This window comes from Silurus meridionalis, chromosome 25, assembly GCF_014805685.1.
Source record: "Silurus meridionalis isolate SWU-2019-XX chromosome 25, ASM1480568v1, whole genome shotgun sequence".
Taxonomy (NCBI): domain Eukaryota; kingdom Metazoa; phylum Chordata; class Actinopteri; order Siluriformes; family Siluridae; genus Silurus; species Silurus meridionalis.
The window spans coordinates 7,049,264-7,069,444 of record NC_060908.1 but is presented as its reverse complement, the minus strand read 5'-3'; the positions used below and the strand labels follow the sequence as shown (position 1 = coordinate 7,069,444).

Below are 20,181 nucleotides of genomic sequence, written 5' to 3'. Positions count from 1 at the left end.
GGAGTACTTTCACAGATTAAGTTTGCTGCTTAACGTCGCAATATGATCTTCTGTACCACAAAAGACACTGTTCAACCTTTAACAATTAAGTTGCACAAGAGAGTTATAAGGAAAATCTTTAACAAAAACTTTTCTGTATTGAAATTTGTATAAACTCTAATCATAGACCTGGCAGAACGACTCTAGTGTCTTTTTGAGGGGATTTATTTGTATGCAAAACGATTAGTAGTAAGATCTTATGTTGGCACTGTGGCTACAACTCGCCTACAACTCTTCCTGGTTTTTCTTCAAGAATGACCCTGCAGCAGGGAGGGATACAGCTGGAGAAATCTCTGTTTTACTGAGTGAGAATCATTTGGTTTCGTGAGAAACATGCTGAAATCTGAAAACACCTGCTTTGTTGCTGAATGGATGCCTTATCAAACGTGCACCAACGCTAAGGGCCCCAACTAATTACATACCCGGGTATTTCTCTATTTGTGTTCATGTGGTTTACTTTAAACTGACTAATCGGTTGTTGGTTTTTAAGAGTCATTGACTGTCTAATTCAGTTCATGATCTTCTGTACCACAAAAGACACTGTTCAACCTTTAACAATTAAGTTGCACAAGAGAGTTATAAGGAAAATCTTTAACAAAAACTTTTCTGTATTCAAATTTGTATAAACTCTAATCATAGACCTGGCAGAATGACTCTAGTGTCTTTTGAGGGGATTTTAGTGCTTGGCGTCCTGTTATTTCTAAGCAAATTGATTAGTAGTAAGATCTTATGTTGGCACTGTGGCTAAAACTCGCCTACAACTCTTCCCGGTTTTTCTTTAAGAATGACCCTGCAGCAGGGAGGGATACAGCCGGAGAAATCTCTGTTTTACTGAGTGAGAATAATTTGGTTTCGTGAGAAACTTGCTGAAATCTGAAAACACCTGCTTTGTTGCTGAATGGATGCCTTATCAAACGTGCACCAACGCTAAGGGCCCCAACTAATTACATACCCAAGTATTTCTCTATTTGTGTTCATGTGGTTTACTTTAAACTGACTAATCGGTTGTTGGTGTTTAAGAGTCATTGACTGTCTTATTCAGTTCACTGCCATGTCTACCTTGGAATCGTTGCTGAAGCCAGATGTGTCGTCTCTTTGGAGTTTTGTAGCTTTTTAACATCTTAGAAGAGGAGAAACAAAAAATATCCACCAAGACTTCTTACACTGACCAATAAGGATATCACCGAATGGATGTCTCGAATGTAGCACAAAAAGGAGTACTTTCACAGATTAAGTTTGCTGCTTAACGTGTAATATGATCTTCTGTACCACAAAAGACACTGTTCAACCTTTAACAATTAAGTTGCACAAGAGAGTTATAAGGAAAATCTTTAACAAAAACTTTTCTGTATTGAAATTTGTATAAACTCTAATCATAGACCTGGCAGAACGACTCTAGTGTCTTTTTGAGGGGATTTATTTGTATGCAAAACGATTAGTAGTAAGATCTTATGTTGGCACTGTGGCTACAACTCGCCTACAACTCTTCCTGGTTTTTCTTCAAGAATGACCCTGCAGCAGGGAGGGATACAGCTGGAGAAATCTCTGTTTTACTGAGTGAGAATCATTTGGTTTCGTGAGAAACATGCTGAAATCTGAAAACACCTGCTTTGTTGCTGAATGGATGCCTTATCAAACGTGCACCAACGCTAAGGGCCCCAACTAATTACATACCCGGGTATTTCTCTATTTGTGTTCATGTGGTTTACTTTAAACTGACTAATCGGTTGTTGGTTTTTAAGAGTCATTGACTGTCTAATTCAGTTCATGATCTTCTGTACCACAAAAGACACTGTTCAACCTTTAACAATTAAGTTGCACAAGAGAGTTATAAGGAAAATCTTTAACAAAAACTTTTCTGTATTCAAATTTGTATAAACTCTAATCATAGACCTGGCAGAATGACTCTAGTGTCTTTTTGAGGGGATTTTAGTGCTTGGCGTCCTGTTATTTCTAAGCAAATTGATTAGTAGTAAGATCTTATGTTGGCACTGTGGCTAAATGTTTGCAACCACACATAGGCACTCTTATTTACCAGAGCAATTCAATTCTTTCTGCTTTAGCATGACCTGTTTGTATCTACAAGCATGTTCGCCGCATGTTGTCAGCACATATCGTCATCACAGTCTAATTGGTATGGTCCTGTACCCACTGGCACAGTCTCACACAGTAAGCAGGAGGGCTGACAGTGGAGAAACTTTGTCCAGGATGTCTCAGCCTCTTCCACAGGTGCTCGAGCCTCTTTTTGAAGCCGTAAACTGTGAAGATGTCAATGATGCCGATGAAATAGCGTTGCTCAGGTCCGTCTATTACATGAATTGGGTTTTTGAAGTTAGGCAGCAGCCTCCGGTTCTGGGCCTGAAACTCCAGTAATTCAGCCGATTTAGATTCGACCGTAGAGGCCTCGTCGTTCTGTTCCCCAAATTCTGCCTGAGACGCCTTTGCGATCTGATACTGAGACGTCCCTGGATCCAGCTCTGGGGTTTGGATGCTTGAGTCATCCTCAGGCACCACTCCTGGTACAGCAGCACGGGAGCTTGTGTTTAATGACCTGTTGGAGAAAAAAAATGTATCTAGTCATAGCATTACAAAGCCATATCCAGTGCTCGAATTGAGGGGGTGCTGGGGGGATCCGGGACCCCCATAAGGCATTAGGGTCCCCCCCATGACAAGTAAAAAATAGATTTGGGGGGGTCCCCAAGATTATTTTAGCAAAAAATATATGAAGTACACAACAACTGGGGCTTGACCCATAGGACTTGACTCAATTCGAGCACTGGTCATATCTCTCTCTATCACACACACACACACACACAAATCACTCTGGTTAGTCAGAGCTCATTAGTTTGTTTGCTAATGCATCAAGCACTTGGATTTTCTTGTGGAATGTGTAAAAATGGGATCTCAGGATAAGTAAGGTAACTAAGCAAGCTCAATCGTGGTTATGGTAAAATACTTTGTATTTATACCACTGGTTATATTACAGTGTACTAATATGTCTTAGCTACATGCCTGCCTTTTACTGGCCTTGTGGAAAGCAAAGTGAGGGATCTGGGAACAAAGGTAAACAAGGAAGTAAGATTCAGCAGAAACAGAAAGCTAAAAACATGCCTCTGTGTTTTGACCTTTTGATGAGCATAAAGCATAAAAAAAATGTATCTGTAAAAAAAATATATATATATATATATTACTGCTTTTTAGATTCTCATTTGAAAAAGTGTGAAGATCTGTCAAACATGATGAACTGTCCACTAGAGGACGCCATCAGAGCCACTTTAAAAGAACAGTTCAGTTAAAAAAAACATGATCAACTAAAAGAAATGGTTTCGAACATTAGCGTCTACATAAAAATGAAACGAAAAACATTTAGAGCCAAAGATGTGGTCGTTCAGTGGTGTGCAATCTTTTCTACAAAAGACGTGTTGTACACGTATGTGCAGGTTTCCAATCCAAGAAAGTGCAACCTCATAGTCTACTGAAAGCCAAAATCAATTTGATTTGTATTGGGCTTTAAATAATAGACATTGTCACAAACTGCTTTACAGAAAAAACTGAAAGCTCATTTATATTGTTAATGATAAACCTGCCAGTGCAGCACAATGTCTGCTGTAAGATACAGTACGGTCATTTACTAACTGACAACTAGAGCAAATGCAAAATTCTCCCCGGTGTATAATAAGTGTTAAGCTGCATTAAGCAACTAATTAAACAGATGGAGTCAAGTGTGGCTCCTATTCGACTGGAAAGAAAAGCTGAACCCACACCGGCCCTTTTACGGATAAGACTGAACAACACCATGGTAGCTGATGATCACTGGATTCGGGTTATTTTTCCTTTCTTATTATTGGCTAAATGTTTCTCATCTGCTCCTTTCAACATTAATTCCAAAGCCCCAGTGTGCCCTTGTATATAATTTGTAGCATCTTTGAACATGAATGTGTGCATTTCGACTTTATGAAACACATCAGTTTAAAACATTCACCAGATATTGTGCCTGACTAAACGGCTGAGCAATTCTAAAGCAATAAAATTTCATCATCTCAATAGCACACGTGTCAATGAATAAACCCTCAGGTACAGTGGTTGTAAGTGTTTGCAAGTCTCTCACTTTTTGGTGCGCATAATGAGGGAGGCGAAGGACAGGCTGGGGTGACGCTCGTCCTTATGCAGGGGCTGATGGGCCAGCAGGAGGCTGTAGTCCAGTACATTCAGTGTCTGTAGGAAGGATGTGTCGATTTGTACCTGGCGGAGCAGCCAAGGACGCTGTTGGTCTACTTCACACACACACACACACGCACACACACACACACACACACACACACACACACACACGCATTTGAAGGTTTTGATTAAGGGTTCTTGAATAAATAATTAAGGCAATACACTACAGGTGTCTTTTTGTAAAATCTTTCTGTGTATTTCTTCGATTGAAATTATTTGGTTTTCTATTTATTTACTAAATCAAATGAATACATAATAAAACCAAATAAGATTAGACAGGCCAAGTCTTTTAGGTTTTTTTTTACATCTCTTTTGTGATGTATTCTGTGATGTTCATTTACTTATTTTATTTTTCTCATTAATATTTTTCCTATTAGTTTCATTATTATTACTATTATTTTATTATTTTTTTTATCTTTAATAAGATTTTTTTCTTATATAGCTTGGGAAGCTCTTTGAGAAAGGTGCTATATAAAATAAAGATTATCATTATTATTATTAAAAATGTAGGCTTTGTTTTATCAAACGTGTTTTAGGTTTTTTTTTTTATCAAACACGTGTTAAAAAATAAAAAAAGAACGCATTTAGCCAGAAAGCATGATATATCTCGCTAACACTGCAATTTACGTTTAACTCTCACATGCTAAATGCCATTGAAAAGTTCAACTTGTAATAAAAAACAGGACAACACGTGAAGCAGGACGAAACGTTCAGGTAATCAACAAACAGTATTAACTAGGAAGAAAGTATCACAGAATGAAGACCAAACAGTTTGGGGGAGCTGAGATCTGAAACACTACAATATTAACAGTCTTAATTACCTTTCTTTTTTTTATCTGATTACATACTTGATTTTATAAAACTGAAATGTGTCAGTGACACTTAACACCCCTTTAAGAACCCCCAGCAATCCAAATACGAGCCCCCTGTTTATAAACCCTCTGCTGGGAAACCCTGCAGTAACAGGCGTATATATCAGCTGGGCATGGATGAGCAATGCAGTTTAGTTCATCTCTTGGGTTTTACACTCTTTAGGTCCCAGATGCCATTTATGAATTGTGTCTAACATGCAAATACTGACATTTATTCTTGCAGTAAACTACGGCACACAGAGCATCACCTAATGTGATGAACCTTCCCTCGAAATTCAGGTCCTTGAGAACAACAATGACTTGACTTCCTTCGGGTGCCGGGTCTGTCCACCTGCTCACTTCGCAGCCCTTGATATCATATCTATAAATGAGAAAAGTGTACAGTGTGTAAATGATGCATGCATATTCGCTTTAGTTTGGCACTATTTGTTTTGACTTACTGGGTTGTTGCCTTTGTCACATAATCATTGAATAAACTGTACTTTTTTTGGGCAACAAATGGTTTCTGGTACAATGATATAATAATGAAGTCCGGAAAAGATTGTATAAATTTATACTTTATCGATTATAGATTACAGGCTTAAATGCACATGCTACAGGCTTTACAGTGTCAACTTCTAGTACAAACCTTGTACATTATCTGGTCAAAGGTATAAGGACACCTGAATTTTCCAGCCATATGTGGTTCTTCCCAAAACTGTTAGCACAAAGTTGGAGCAATACAATTAATTAAAATGTTCCCTTCACTTGATCTAGGAGACCCAAATCTATTCCAGCATGACCATGCCCTATTGCAGATAGCAAGATATGGTTTACATGATTTCTAGTGGAAGATCTTGAGAAGATCCTGTTACAGAGCTCCAACCCCAACCCTATTGAGAACCTTTGGGATGAATTGGAATACTGACTACACCCCAGGCCTCCTCACCCTGAATCTTATGTTCATCGCAAAAGAATCATATAAGCACATAAGAATCTTGTGTTTGGGTGTCCATAAACTTTTGTCCATACAGTGCAAGTAGGATGCTTGTTGTTCATGTTGATTAATATCTACCATGTTAATACATTTTCTAACAAAATGTCTCTTATTACAAATGTTAATAAAAAGATAAACCACTTGAATCCAAATCAGAGCAATGTTCTCTATACAGGCTGTGTTCACACATTCGCTAGTCTTTTACCTGGCACATATTCTTTCATCGGGATAGAAGACACTTTGCATCACTATAAAATACTACAAAGAGAAACAGATTTGATCGTTATGTTGCTTACAGTTTATCATCAATCACATGACAACAGTACAATATTAAGACCTCTCTACCTTCCTTCGGTTGCAGATCTTGATGCTATGGACACCTGCGATTGTGAAAAATTATTATTATATTTAAAAAAAGCCAAAAACGTCCACTAATGATTGCTTCACTACATTTGTGGTTGTGAAACACTCACCTAAGAACTTAACCAGGAGAGAGTGGGGGTACATCTCCAGATGATCCATGTAATGCTTTAGGTGAGAGAGTAGAAACCGAATCTCCCTTCTGCTCTGTGTCTTCAGGAAGAACCGTTTATCATTCCTGTAATAATATGAATATTGGATGAAATATTATACCTAAGAGCTTAGTGAGAAATGTGTAAGAGAAAGAGCACAGGAACCTTGTGACTTTAGTTTTAAAACATAGCAAGGTTTACAGACAAACGTTTGCAGACACCTGACTTTAGGACTCGTATGTGCTTTTTGAACATCCCTTACCACATTTAGTTCCCATTTGTTGTTATTATAACCTCCACTTTTCTGGGAATGTGTTCCACTAGATTTTGAAATGCGATTGTGGAGATCGGTGCTCATTTATCCACAAGGGCATTAGTAAATTCAGGTATGCACATTATCAACTTGTGCTGTTAATATCATGAACAGCAGCTACACTAATTCCTTTCCACTGCTTCCTGAGGTTTGGCCAGCTCCAGTCACGTCCCTCCTCATGAAGATTATAGACTTTAAAGAAGTAGATGCCAAACTCGCAAACATCCTGAACCATCTAGAGACGTACCAGTGCCAATTGGATCCCACTGCATGTGTGGAGTTTGACATTGGACTTCCTGAAGTGTTTAAAGGCTCTGGCATGGAGAAGCTGATGCTGGATCTGTGATGATCACAAATGTTGAGCTCAGTAGCTCCTACTTTTATACCAAAGACTGTTGAAAGAACATTTACTTATAATCTTATACTCCAGTGCTCATGTTAGTTCTCTCTTTCCAGTGTTCTGTATTGTTGAAAGATTTATAATCACACTCTTGATGTCACCCAAATGAGGCTGGGTTACCCTTTTGAGTCTGGTTCCTCTCAAGGTTTCTTCCTCATTACATCTAAGGGAGTTTTTCCTTGCCACAGTCGCCATGGCTGCTCATCAGTGATAAATGCACACCATTCACCTTGACTGTTGATTTCTGTAAAGCTGCTTTGAGACAATGTCTGTTGTGAAAAGCGCTATAGAAATAAACTTGACTTGACTTGACTATGTATTGTGAGGAGGCCTGGGGAGCAGTCAGTGTTACACCCCAACCCATGTAGACCATATCTTCATAGAGTTTCTTTTGTGCACAGGGGCATTGTCATGCTGGAACAGTTTTGAGTCTTCTAGTGAAAGATCCTACAGCATTCAAAGACATTTGTGTCTTCAACTTTTTGGTAACACTTTGATGAAGGACCACAGATCAGGTGTCCTAATACGTTTGTCCATATAGTTTACCGTAATTTCCGGACTATTAAGCGCACCCAAATATAAGCCACACCCAGTGAATTTGACAAAGATTATTATTTTGAACATAATTAAGCCGCACCTGTCTCACACTGAAACTAATGAACTTTACACAGGCTTTAATGAAAGACAGTGTCTGTTACATGGCTTGTATCTAAACAGTAGCCTACCAAGAAAGTAATTGTTCACTGTCTTCCTCCTTCCTTTCACAACTATTTCTCTCGGGAGTTTTTCTTTTGGCATCGTCGTGCGTTTAAAAATCATCATCGGTGAAGCTTTTCTCCCGATGCCGTGCAGCTCAGAACACAGGTGAAGTGTGTTTTTTCATGCCCGGTTGTTTTCAGCGTGACGAATGATTCGCATTTCCTGTTGACAGTCCGAGTGAGCGGCAGGTCAAACGTCAGAGGAACCTCATCCATATTTATAATGTGGTGCGGCCCGATGTGTGGGAGTGGGAGTGCACCCGATTTAATATAAAGAGTTTCATTGGTTCACCTTAAACCCATTCGGCAATTTCATTGGTCTAATGTTATGGGGCTCAGTTTTTTGGTTTGAAGTTTGTGAAACCGGGAAAAACCCAGGAAAAATCCATAAATTAGCCGCTTCGTTGTTTAAGCCACGGCGTTCAAAGCGTGGGAAAAAAAGTAGCGGCTTATAGTCTGGAAAATACGGTATATATGGGATGTTCCATAATGGATATTTTGTGTACAAACTGTATTGATTATGCTTATGTCTGTTGCACTATTTCATGTAGCTTTTCAGGTTACATAGCTGTCAAGGAGTAATTATGAAGGCTGATTATAAGTTTTTTATGACTGCATTTGCGAACCTGACCCAAAATGAGTTTTACATCATTTTAGGAAAATAAATATCTTGTTTCTTCAAGTACTCTTCTGGGCAAAAAATAAAAAAGAGCCAAAGCCAAGCTTTTTATATCAAACATATGTAACATTATCCAGATTTTTATCTTAGTACAAAAAGATTCTTTCCAGTCACACACACACACACACACACACACACACACACACACAGTGGTGTATCTAATATGCAGGATGTTAATGCTGACTCACGTTAGGAAAAAGTCCGCTTTGCTCTTTGAATTGCTGATGAATTGCAGGTAGCAGCCTTCAGAAGAGAGGGAATGCTGATACTCTTTCTCTGTCATCCCCAGAGAGCGCCGCAGGCTGGCAAACACCGGCCCTGCGAACGTCTCCATCTTAAAGCCCTTCACACGAACAGTCACATAAACAAACAATCACATATTCTAGATTATTCTGTGTATTAGTGCAGGGTGATTATGCAAAAACACAATGTTTCCCTAGAGTGCTTCAAGGGTTGTATGAGGTGCAAACTGTAGATATTCACCCAACAGGTCATCAATAACATTATTAATTAATGTTGGTTCATTCAGCTGCAGAAACACTTTTCTAGTACAAAACATCCTGTTCTTTTTGTGTATTTACCTCCCTTATCTCTTCTGTTTTAAACATCCTGTTTCTCTGGAATTACTTTTTAAGCACAGGTACGCAATGTTCAAAATGATTAATAAAGCAACACTCGCACACACACGACATAATACTGGCATAATTTCACCACCATATACAACATATTACACTAGCGTTATAGTGTAATTTAACAGAGATCTGTAGTACCTTATGGATTTGCATCACTTCCAGTTGATAATCATCGTCACAGAGTTCGTTCTGAAACATCAAAGATGCAATAAACATGATTATGTTCCTTTTGAGGTTACAAATTATTTCTAAATAACCAATTAATGGCCCTGATTCCAATGACAAAAGAACTGAAAACACGTTTTCTGCACAGAATTTTATTGCTTCATTGATTTGAGGGGAAATAACTGGTTATCATAAACATTATTTATATTATGGATTAAACTAAATGTACTAGAAAGGAACGTGTAAAGGTAAATAGGGAGTTAAGGTAAAAACACATACTTCTTACACAAAACCTGTGTAATAGAATGTTTAATAATAATAATAGAGGTATTTTCTTTATTATAAATAACCTAACAGCACTCTTAGTATCTTATGGAGGGAGTTTTGTCGGGTACGTCAAACAACTAGCAGAATAAACGTTTATCTGTATGTCCTATAATAAACAAGTAAAAAGTAGCTTTTTTAGATTATAATTTCAAATCTGCAGAAAAGGTGACCTCAGTTATAAAGTAGTTTTATTGTAGGTGAGCTATATATCATATAGCTTATAGAGTAGCTAGGTGATAATTGCTTAACAATTAATTAATTGTACTATCATTAAATGCCAATGTGGTGAACTTTTGTATATGGTTTTAGTTTTACATTATTTGTAGGTTGTTTTTTTAAAATGGTGACAAACATCATGTGTTCATGTTTGCTTCGCATTTTTGTTTTCCTTTGGTCCTGTCTTCTTCCCTGTTCTTTCAACAAACCAAATTGATTTGTTGCCCAATTCTGTTCACTTTTCTTGTGTTAATCCTTGATTAGTTTGCCTTTTTATATCCTCTGTCTCTCAGGCCATTGTTCAATCATTTCATATAATTATCAATAAAAGGTCAAGATTTATAAAGCAGTGCTGGATGAAGTACATTATTCCTTTACTTGTGTAGTGTAAATACTCTTCTCTCGTACACTATTTAAGCAAAAGGTTGTGAAAACCTTACCATAAGATTCTATGTCATTTTTGAACATCCCATTCAACATTTAGTCTCCATTTTCTCTTATAATTCATCCCAAAGTATCTCAATAGGGTCAGAGCTATATAGCAGGACACTCAACCCATGTAAACCATAACTTTTGTGCACAGGAGCATTGTAATGGTGGAACAGGTTTAAGTGTCCTAGTTCAAGTGAAGACACAATGTAATGCTACTGCATCATAAACGTTGTAGTAACAGTTTGGGGAAGAACCTGGCCTGAAAAAGTCAGGTGTCCCAAAACCTGATACCCCAATAATATCAGCTTATATCGCTCTATTTCTATCTTAATCAATCTATTAATATTTATTCATTTCTTATTGCAATCCAGTGGATCATTAAATCGTTCCTTTATTTATGGAGAGTTTTTAATATTTACATGTAGTGATCTGAATCCACAATGACCTTAAAAATACTCTGATCAAGAAAAACTTGCTATTTTTTATGTCAAGTTAGGAATATTTTCCAATGATGTACTTTCTAGGTTTAAACCCTCGAATGTTTCCATTATTGTACACTTTATGTGGTCTTTGTATACCAGTGTTTTGAACCCCCTCTATATAATGATTCTACATTATGATTCTTAGATTTTCACAAATAAATTTTTCTACTGTTACATCCTCAACATTGGATATGAAACAATGGCACATTCTAGTCACATTCTAGTCATTTGTCACATGATCCTCCTTTCTCTTTTATAAACAGTGGAAACTCTGGACAAGACCCAGAAAATGGTTTATGTTGATCGATAACGATAACGATCTACAAAGATCGATCAACATAATCCATTTTCAACATAAACCGGTTCATCTGGTTCATTTTTTTCAGAGTTTTCACTGTTTATAAAAGAGAAAGGAGGATCATGTGACAAATGACTAGAATCTTCTTATACAACTACAACCCCACATTTATCTAGAATTAGCATTAACATTCATTTTGGAGCTTAATTTAATTAATGCATTACCAAACCCAAACATCACACAATGCTGATGTCAAACATGGCCTGAGATATATAAAACTATAATAATGTATAGTGTTATGCAATAAGGTCACATCTTCATGTCTTATTTGTGTGCTTTGAGTCAGAAACAACACACTGCACATTCACTATTATTCACAGTCAAACTGCTGCATAAGCAGGCAAAGCTCAACATATGACTGTGAGTGTGTGTGTGTGTGTGTGTGTGTGTGTGTGTGTGTGTGTGTGTGTGTGTGTGTACATCACCTATACACATTCTCTTCACACACAAGACTAGCAAAACCATGCAAAAGTAACATTTGAGTACTTGGGTTGTGGGTATTGTCTTGTCTGTTTAGCTCTTTGATCTTGAGTATAAGAACGAAAGCCACCTAATGGGTTCCTAATGTGTTTCACATGAACATTCTTCCTTTCCATCATTCATTCCTTTGGTTCTCCCGGGACACAACTTAACAAAACAAACATATTTCAGTTTTATCTCTATCCATTTCACTTGTCGCTGCTATGGGCGTTAATATTAATACACACTTGACCGCTCCAGTCTCATTTATATGGAGTCTAAATGCATCTAAATAATTCAGTAAAGAAAAAATAAAATTCAATACTGTTTACAGTACTATTAAAAAGAAGTAACAACGGTACATATAAAACAATGTTGTAATAAAAATCTTCTTATGTACTGTTATTGAATTTCTGGAAAATAAATAAAAGTAAATTTAGTAAAAAACAGTAATTTCTATTATTTTTTTTGGTCTAGAGATGAGCATGTTTGCATCAAAACTCTGAGGGTTGGTGATCTGAATCCACCCCTACACTGTTATATAATCTTTTCCACCAAGTAATCTGGTTTTCCTCCTCAAGTCCATAATTTCCAAATTGTTTGTAGTCTGTGGAACCCTGTGGTGGGTTGGCACTCCATGCAGGATGAGCAGTACAAAAAATGGAGGGATGGATGGATTGATGGATGGATTGATGGATGAATTCATGTATCCAGGCAACATCAGAAATATCAGTGCGGTAAATGAACAGCAGAAGGACTCCCATTCCTGTCAGCCAAGAATGGAAAATGGAAGCTACAGTGGCCACATCCTCATCCACACTGTTTCACAACACATAAGGATTCATCATGTATGCTGCAGCAAAACATGCGACTAATCAGACCATACAAAGTTTCCTCATTATTCTTCTGATTTCATAAATCTACAGATCTGAGTTTCTACAGTTCATGCTGTGTGGGTGATGGTGGTGGTGTACTGGTGTGGTGAACTTTCTCAGCACACGTCAAGAGCCAGAACAGCAATCGAACATTGTTTGAATGCCACACTATAGTGTTATTGACCATATAGATTCCCTTCTAGCCACCAATGTGTCTTATTGTGAAGGCTCTAATAATGCACCATGTCACACAGCCATCTCGAATAGGAACACAACAATGGGTTCAGTGTTCTTCGCTGACCTCACCATTCACCGGCAACGTTGGGATGTAGGAGATCTGAAGCATAACGTGTGCAGCAGTCATAAAATGCAAATATGTCAACACAGACCAGAATCCCAGAGGAGGGCATGCAACACCATGTGGACTCCATTCCACAAGAATTCTCCAGAGAAAATGATTCATTAGCAAAAATGATTTGTTTTGTAGGTAAAACTACAAATATTATGTAACCTGAGAAATGATTATAAATATACATGTAAATGGTCTATTATACATTTTTTTTTTTGTATAAAGTCATAAAGTTCACTTGACATCGAACTACTTGTGAGGTAGAACATTGAATATAATGGCATTACATGGTAGTAGATAGAGATTAAGTTGGAAAAAACTGGAGTATTCCTTTAAAAAGAAAAAACTTTGCCATATTGTTCTCTGCCTATTGGTCTGTGCAGTGGAGACAGGGGCATTGTGATATCCCTCCACCCCTCTCTTACACAGGCTTCACAATTGTGTTTGTGTCAGCAGAACTGTAATGTTCTTTTCTTCTTTCTCAGGGGGCCAGGCACTGCGAGCACCCAAAACAATACAACACCCTGGACTGGAGTTCATAATTCGTAAACACATGGTCACTATGGGACCAAAACTAAACACCCTTCTCTCTCTGGGATTTAATCTCTACCCCGATTACGTATAAACACAATGTTTGAACTCGGTGTGTCTTTAATAATGCCTATTATATTCAATCTCAGGACTGGTGACCGGTGGGCAGAATCATACACCATAGGCAAAATATTTGGACATCTGACTTTTCCTGTAATATGTGGTTCTTCCTCAAACTGTTATCAAAAAGTTGGAGGCACACAAGTGTGTAGTATGTCTTTGGATGTGGTAGCATTTGTTTTTTTTCCACACAAAGCCAGTATTGAGTGGTAGCTCAGTAATTAGGCTCAGGCTTGGTCTGGGGTTTAAATCTTAGTATAAATCAAGATGCCACTCCTAGGCCATTGAGCAAAGCCCTCTGTGCTCCAGGGGCACTATATCATGGGTGACCCTGCGCTCCGACCCCAGCTTCCTAACATCATTGGGATGTCCAAAGAAAGAATTTCACTGTGTTGTAAAGTAGATGTGATTTGTCTGCTATAGAGCTCTGACCTCAACCCTACTGAACACCTTTGGGATGAATTAGAACACTGACCGCACCTGAATGAGCACAAACCTCCACAAACGTAGTGGATTTTCCACACACAAAAAAAAGTAGAGGACACAGAGCTATAGTTTAAAATAATGAAGATGGAAATCAGTTAAATAATCATTTAAATCATCAAAAGGGTTTAACTACTATTCATTTTTAGAACAATCATTCCAAATTTTAAGGATTTCACAGCCTGTCAAGTTCAAAGGTCAGTTTTCCTGCATTTTTCCTCCAGCTTCTCATAATTTCTATACTCTAAAGTGCTTGTTGCTTATTTGTGTTACTTACGGGTATTGGGTTGTCGATTGTGTTCTGCACAGCAGCAGCCAGGCCCTCCTTCATCATGCAAGTCAGAGGGTAGAACTCGTGCTGCTGGTCGATTTCAAACACACCCAGGAGCTTCCAGCGCTGGCGCAGGCCTCCCCAGCTCTTCATCTTCACTGGCCGAGTGTTACCGCTGCTACTCGGCCCTGCCATCTCCATCTGCTGGAAATATGAATCCGGATATGAATGAATTAACAATAAGGATTTAACACATGACATGTAATGATTTGATCATTTTGTTTGTAAAACAAGAGATGCCTAGAACCTGGTTCCTGTGAAACCTGAAGCAGAACAGTTTAACAATATCTGTCAGCATTCATACAAGTCTCTTGTTGCACAACAGTGAAAAGGGACACGTCAATGTAATTAGCATAGAGAGACCTTTGTATTGTTAAATATCCACTGACTCATGATAAGCTGTGCTAGTGTCAAGCAACATTCACACATGCAGTTGTCACTGTTCTAGGAAGTCCCTTCTAACTGTTTCCATAGTAACTTTTTTCAGCCGTTGGTGTAACTAGCATTTACTTGGGTTGTACTTGGGTTGTGGGTATTTTCTGGTCTGTTTAGCTCTTTGAGCGTGAGTATAAGAACGATGGATCAAGTGAGCTTTACTGTCTTTACACCCATTGGTCCAGATTTTCCAAACTTTTCTCACATCACTGGAAACCCACATCTAGTCACCAATCGCTCGTATCATCGTAAGTCGTCAGCTCTTGTTAAAAAACAGATGGGTCTAGGGTCGCTTTGTCGCCACGAGTTGGCGAATATGTGAACGTAGCTGTTCCTTTGCTTGTCACCGCTCTGGAACATGTACTTTTTATACCTTTAAGATGTTTCTTTTCCCTGGGAAGCTGTGTATGTGCTTTAAATAGGTAATTTAATCCGTGTTCTTTAATGACCAGTCGTGTACTGTTAATTTTTTATTTTTTTTTTTTAAGATAAAACACCACATGTGCATGGTACTTTCACTTCTCACTGTGCATTTGGTACACTATTTGAAGAAAGATTTGTGGACACTTACTCAAAAGATTTGTATGTGCTTTTTCAATATTTATTCTCCATTTGCCGTTATAACAACCTCCACCCTTCTTTTTAGGAAGGTTTCCTATCTAGCTCGAAGGGAGTTTCTCTATCTGGTGTATGCTGATAAGGTGATTGTACTCGCCCCAGCATGTCAGTAAAAACAAGGTACAGCATTCAGAACACTCAAAACTTTACTGGGTTTAAAAATGATCGTGTGTGATTCTTGCTGTCAGTTGCTACCTGCTGTTCGGTAGGTTGCATGATGCCGAATGCCCAGTGCTGAATGACCTGCTGTTCGATAGGTCACACGATGTTGAATAACGATTGCTGCTCTGTGTTCTGGCTTTTTTTTACTCTTGATGGAGAACGGTGCACTGTGATGTCAGAGGTAACTTATCATGATTGGTTAACTTTATGTCTGCCTCTAGTGGTGAAGCATGGAAATACAACTGAATTGGAATCCTTTCCTACACTTCTAGATTTTGGAGTGTGGTTTGTGCATTAGCAAAAATAAATAAATAAATAAATAAATAAATAAATAAATAAATAACTTAAAAGGGTTGAGGTCAAATCTTTATAGCAGGCGAATCGAGATCTTCCACTCCAACCAATGCAAACCATATTTTTAAGGAGCTGGCTTTGTGCACAGAGGCACTGTCATGCAGGAACGGGTTTGGGTCTCATATTTGATGTTGAATGCTTTAACATCCAGCAATTGTGTGCCTTCAACTTTGTGGTAACAGCTTGGGAAAGAACCACATATGGCTGGAAAAGTCAGGTGTCCCAAAGCTATTGTCCTTATAGTGTATGTAGCACATATTAACGCCTTCCCTTATTTCTCTATTCATATATAAATATTGTTTGCAATCATATTAATATCTTGTGTTTACTATTATCTGTATTTAATCTAAAGTATCTCTCTGTTTTCCAAAACCCCTCCCAATTTCTCCCCAAAAAGTCGTGTTCATGTGCACATTTTCCACTCAGAAGTGATGCTGCTTTTTGCTGCACGTCTACAAAGCTGAGACGCTGAGATCCTGTTAAATCACAACAGAAGATGACAGACCTGCTGCTGCCCGTCTCCTTGACAACACGACAAGTGTTAAAGAATGGAGCGTGTTGTCACTTAAAGCGCATCCCTCTGTTCTACACTAATGATCTGAATAATCTAAACCTGCTCAAGCATCCATAGTGACCATTAGAGGCTTTGCGTTTTTCGCATGTTGATAGAAGGATTGTAGACACATTAGCTTATAAGACGGTGGGTTTTATGAGTGTGGTTTCGGGTGGAGATCTGGTGGTGATAACCCTGGTGCTGATGTCGTGGTCCTAATGGCCTTCTGTGATATTTGTGGTAATCAGTAATAACCCGTCTGTCAACAAAGAAACAGAAAAGCGCTGATACATAGCATCAATCTCGATAGAACTCTTCCATTAGGATACAATTCGATCAGTACGACACTGAATATCTCCCATCTGAACCTGTAATTGCATCACGAATGAGTCGTCTTCTGGCAACCATTAGATGAGATAATATTTGAAGTGTCATCAGTATGTAAGCCATAATATAATGTTATATTTCCAGCAGAGTTCAATTTCTAAAGATACTCTACTTCTTAGTAGAGGAAGTTGTCAATTTTCCTGAAACTGAATGTCGCAAAACGTCTTCTTCGTCAACAAACATCATAGAATGGCACGCGTGTTCTATTCCTGTATGTTAGCATCTTAAAAAAAAAAAATAGTTGCCCCACCAGAAACCACAAAATCCTCCGTCCTGAAGATTGTCACCTGTCTGAAATGTTGCAAAGCACTGACACTGCAAACTCCCAAAAAAACAACAACTTAAAAATCCTGCATTATACCAAAAATTGATACTCAAGCTGTAAATCCGTTAATAAGTAGCATCTGTAATGAAATCCCTGTGTTGTCACTGCCAAGGCATTTTATTCATGAGAATTTGCAGCTTAGGTAGGCTAAGAAATAAGAAACACTGCTATACCCCTGGCTCAAAGTGGTAGATCGATATCAAAAAGACATGACTTATTATCACTGAAGTCGTTTTTTCTGCGAACATCTTATCTGTTAAAAGATACAGCACAGAATCTTTCATCAACGTGCATTCATATGTTCTTCCTCACAAACCGTTTCATCCTGGTTCGCTTTGTGCTCAAGACCATCCAATCCTGGGAATACTCGGTGTGAGGCAGGAATACACCCTGAATGAGATACCAGTCCACCATTCACATGGAACCATGCACACATACACACATTAGCAACTAGTAGGGAAAACTAACATACTCAATCCACCAAATCCTAAGGATTTAGGAGGAGGAATGAAACTGACAACCCTGGAAGAAACCCATTGAGAACCTGCAAGACTCCAAAAGGCTCCACAAGACTTCAGATTGTACCATGGACCCTGGAGCTTTGGCACAGAAAGAGTAACAAGTACAATCCACTGAAAATCAGATGCATGATGTCTTAAATCATATTGTCAATTCTACATCTATGGAAATGTGAATGTTTCTTATTCATGTACTAAAATATCATCAGGCTCAGACTGAGAATTTTGATACATCTATGGGTTTAAAAAAAAAAAAAGAATTGATGCATAGTGAGTGGTCTGACTGTTTTATGGTCTCCTGGCAGTTAATAGAGACTCATTTGTTTGCAGTGATGAAAATCAGGTGCTATGGGGCAGTAGATTAAATGTGATTTCAGCTCATTGGCATGAAGACTTACAGTGTAGTAGCGTTTTAACCAGTTTCTGGAATGAAACGGACACATGAAGATTGCCATCAACACCTAACATGGTTACATGGATTCTATTCAGTTATTCTGTACTATTCTGTAGGTCTTTCAATATTTTAAAAAACCCTACCTTCTATCTCCTGGTTAGTGGAGCCAAATCTTTTTTTTTCCCTGTTAGTGAACTCCAGAGATGGAGGTTTGCTTTAAGAATTACCATACAGTTCAGTAGAAACATGCTTATATCTTCCTGTCTGCTAAGCAGGAAACTGTTTTGAGGAAGAAAATGAGAAAGATGTTACCTCAGTTTGACTCATCATGGAGACTCTGGTTCATGTCCACTCTGCGGTTTCAGCGCATTCTTCCTGTCTTCAGCAGGCAACTCGCTCAGCGCTCTGTCTCTGCCCCGCGGAGTCGATTCTGAAAAAAGGAGTCGACTCTTCAATGAAAGGCGCTGAGAAAACGGGAGTCGATTCCATGCCAGTTTTGGTTCATATTCAGTTGGAAATTTTGAAGAAATGCATTATATAAAATAATGGAATTTAGGTGGATACCAGACAGTAAATAGAAACGGTGATGGAAGGGATGTGTTATTTAATCATTTTAGACAATGGAAAACTTTAACGCAAGACAATTTTGCCACGGACCCAACACACACAATAACACACATTAACACACACAGAAACATACACGTGTGTGCGTGTGTGTATGCACTATACATTTTTTTATTATTATTATTATTATTATTATTATTAATAACAGTATCATTTTTATTTGTTGTATTTTATTAGTAACAATTAAATCATGTAATTATTATTGTAAACAATAATGTATTATTGTAACAATAAACAAGTCATTAAAACTCCAACAATTATAAATGAATAATAATAATACAAAATAACAATAATATTAATATTAATATTATGAATAATAATAATAATAATAATAATTAATAATAATAATAATAATAATAATTGTATATCTCACCCAAGCAACGGTTAGTCAATAAAATATTATAAAGCAAAACCATTCAGGACCGTATGAGCTTTATTAACGTTCTATGAACATCAGTACTGCGCAATTACTGCGCAAAACATGTTATTTAACACCTATATAATCATTTGCGCTTTACGTCTGCAAGATGATGTATAAATTGTTTCATTTTATAAAACATTTATAAAACTAAAACCAAACATTGTTTAAACAAGTCCTAAAGTAACTTGACAAAACTCCAGGGAGCAAAAGTTATTACGCAATCCATATTATGCTGCTGATTTAATCTTCATTAATATTTCATAGAATATAAATAATATTTAAAAAAATATTTTTGTATATTATTATCAATATACAAAATGCAAAGTGTACCCAGGTACATCTATTTATTGTCTGGAGAAGTCTGGCCAGAAATGGTCTTTATAGTTGAATTGCGGCCAAACCTCCAAAATAGAAACAAGGCTAAGCGAATTAACCATGCATGCACAAAAACATAGGATCAGGGGTGCAGAAATATGCAGCAGGACTAAAGAGTCAAAATGTAAAATATTTGGCTGTACCAGAATACAGAAAAAAAACAGAAATATGCTTGCAGAAGGACCAGAGAGCAGTACGATAATAAGCGTCTGCAGGCAACAGTAAAGCATGGTGAGGGTTTCCTGCAAGTTTGGGGCTGCATTTCTGCAAATAGAGTTGATGACAACTTGAAAGAAGTGTGTTTGAGATCTTTGCAAATGTATACAAAAAAACCCAAATACAATCACATGTACATAAGTATTCAGAGCATTTGCCATGACACTCAAAATTGAGCTCAGGTGCATCCTGTTTCCACTGATCATCCTAGAGGTGTTTGAACATCTTGATAGGAGTCCACCTGTGGTAAATTTTGATGATTGGACATG

The 20,181-nt window shown here is 37.8% G+C and overlaps 1 protein-coding gene across 11 annotated transcripts; it reads right to left on the bottom strand.

Moving 5' to 3' along the window:
- Positions 1-1,308: 1,308 nt before the first annotated feature.
- pip5kl1 (phosphatidylinositol-4-phosphate 5-kinase-like 1) lies at positions 1,309-18,706 on the bottom strand. Of its 11 annotated transcripts, none has more exons than XM_046839586.1 (11): positions 18,589-18,706; positions 14,477-14,674; positions 9,541-9,591; positions 8,959-9,113; positions 6,582-6,706; positions 6,454-6,488; positions 6,314-6,366; positions 5,342-5,493; positions 4,148-4,313; positions 3,052-3,090; positions 1,309-2,590 (listed from the first exon to the last, which is right to left on the bottom strand). In XM_046839586.1, exons 1-11 carry the CDS (start codon positions 18,604-18,606, stop codon positions 2,167-2,169), a joined length of 1,416 nt encoding a protein of 471 aa, XP_046695542.1. In that variant the 5' UTR covers positions 18,607-18,706; the 3' UTR covers positions 1,309-2,166. The 11 variants fall into 11 exon arrangements, with proteins under 11 accessions (XP_046695542.1, XP_046695546.1, XP_046695547.1 ...); XM_046839590.1 differs by having other exon boundaries at positions 14,477-14,671; XM_046839591.1 differs by lacking the exon at positions 18,589-18,706 and adding an exon at positions 18,420-18,525.
- Between the last annotated feature and the right edge of the window lie 1,475 nt (positions 18,707-20,181).

Coding starts and splice junctions, on each gene's coding strand:
- pip5kl1 (XM_046839585.1), bottom strand. CDS start 15,799: ATGCAACCTACCGAACAGCAG. Junction 9,592..14,476: donor CAATCGACAACCCAATACCC/GTAAGTAACACA, acceptor TTGATGTTTCAG/AACGAACTCTGTGACGATGA. Junction 6,367..6,453: donor AGATCTGCAACCGAAGGAAG/GTAGAGAGGTCT, acceptor TTCTCTTTGTAG/TATTTTATAGTGATGCAAAG.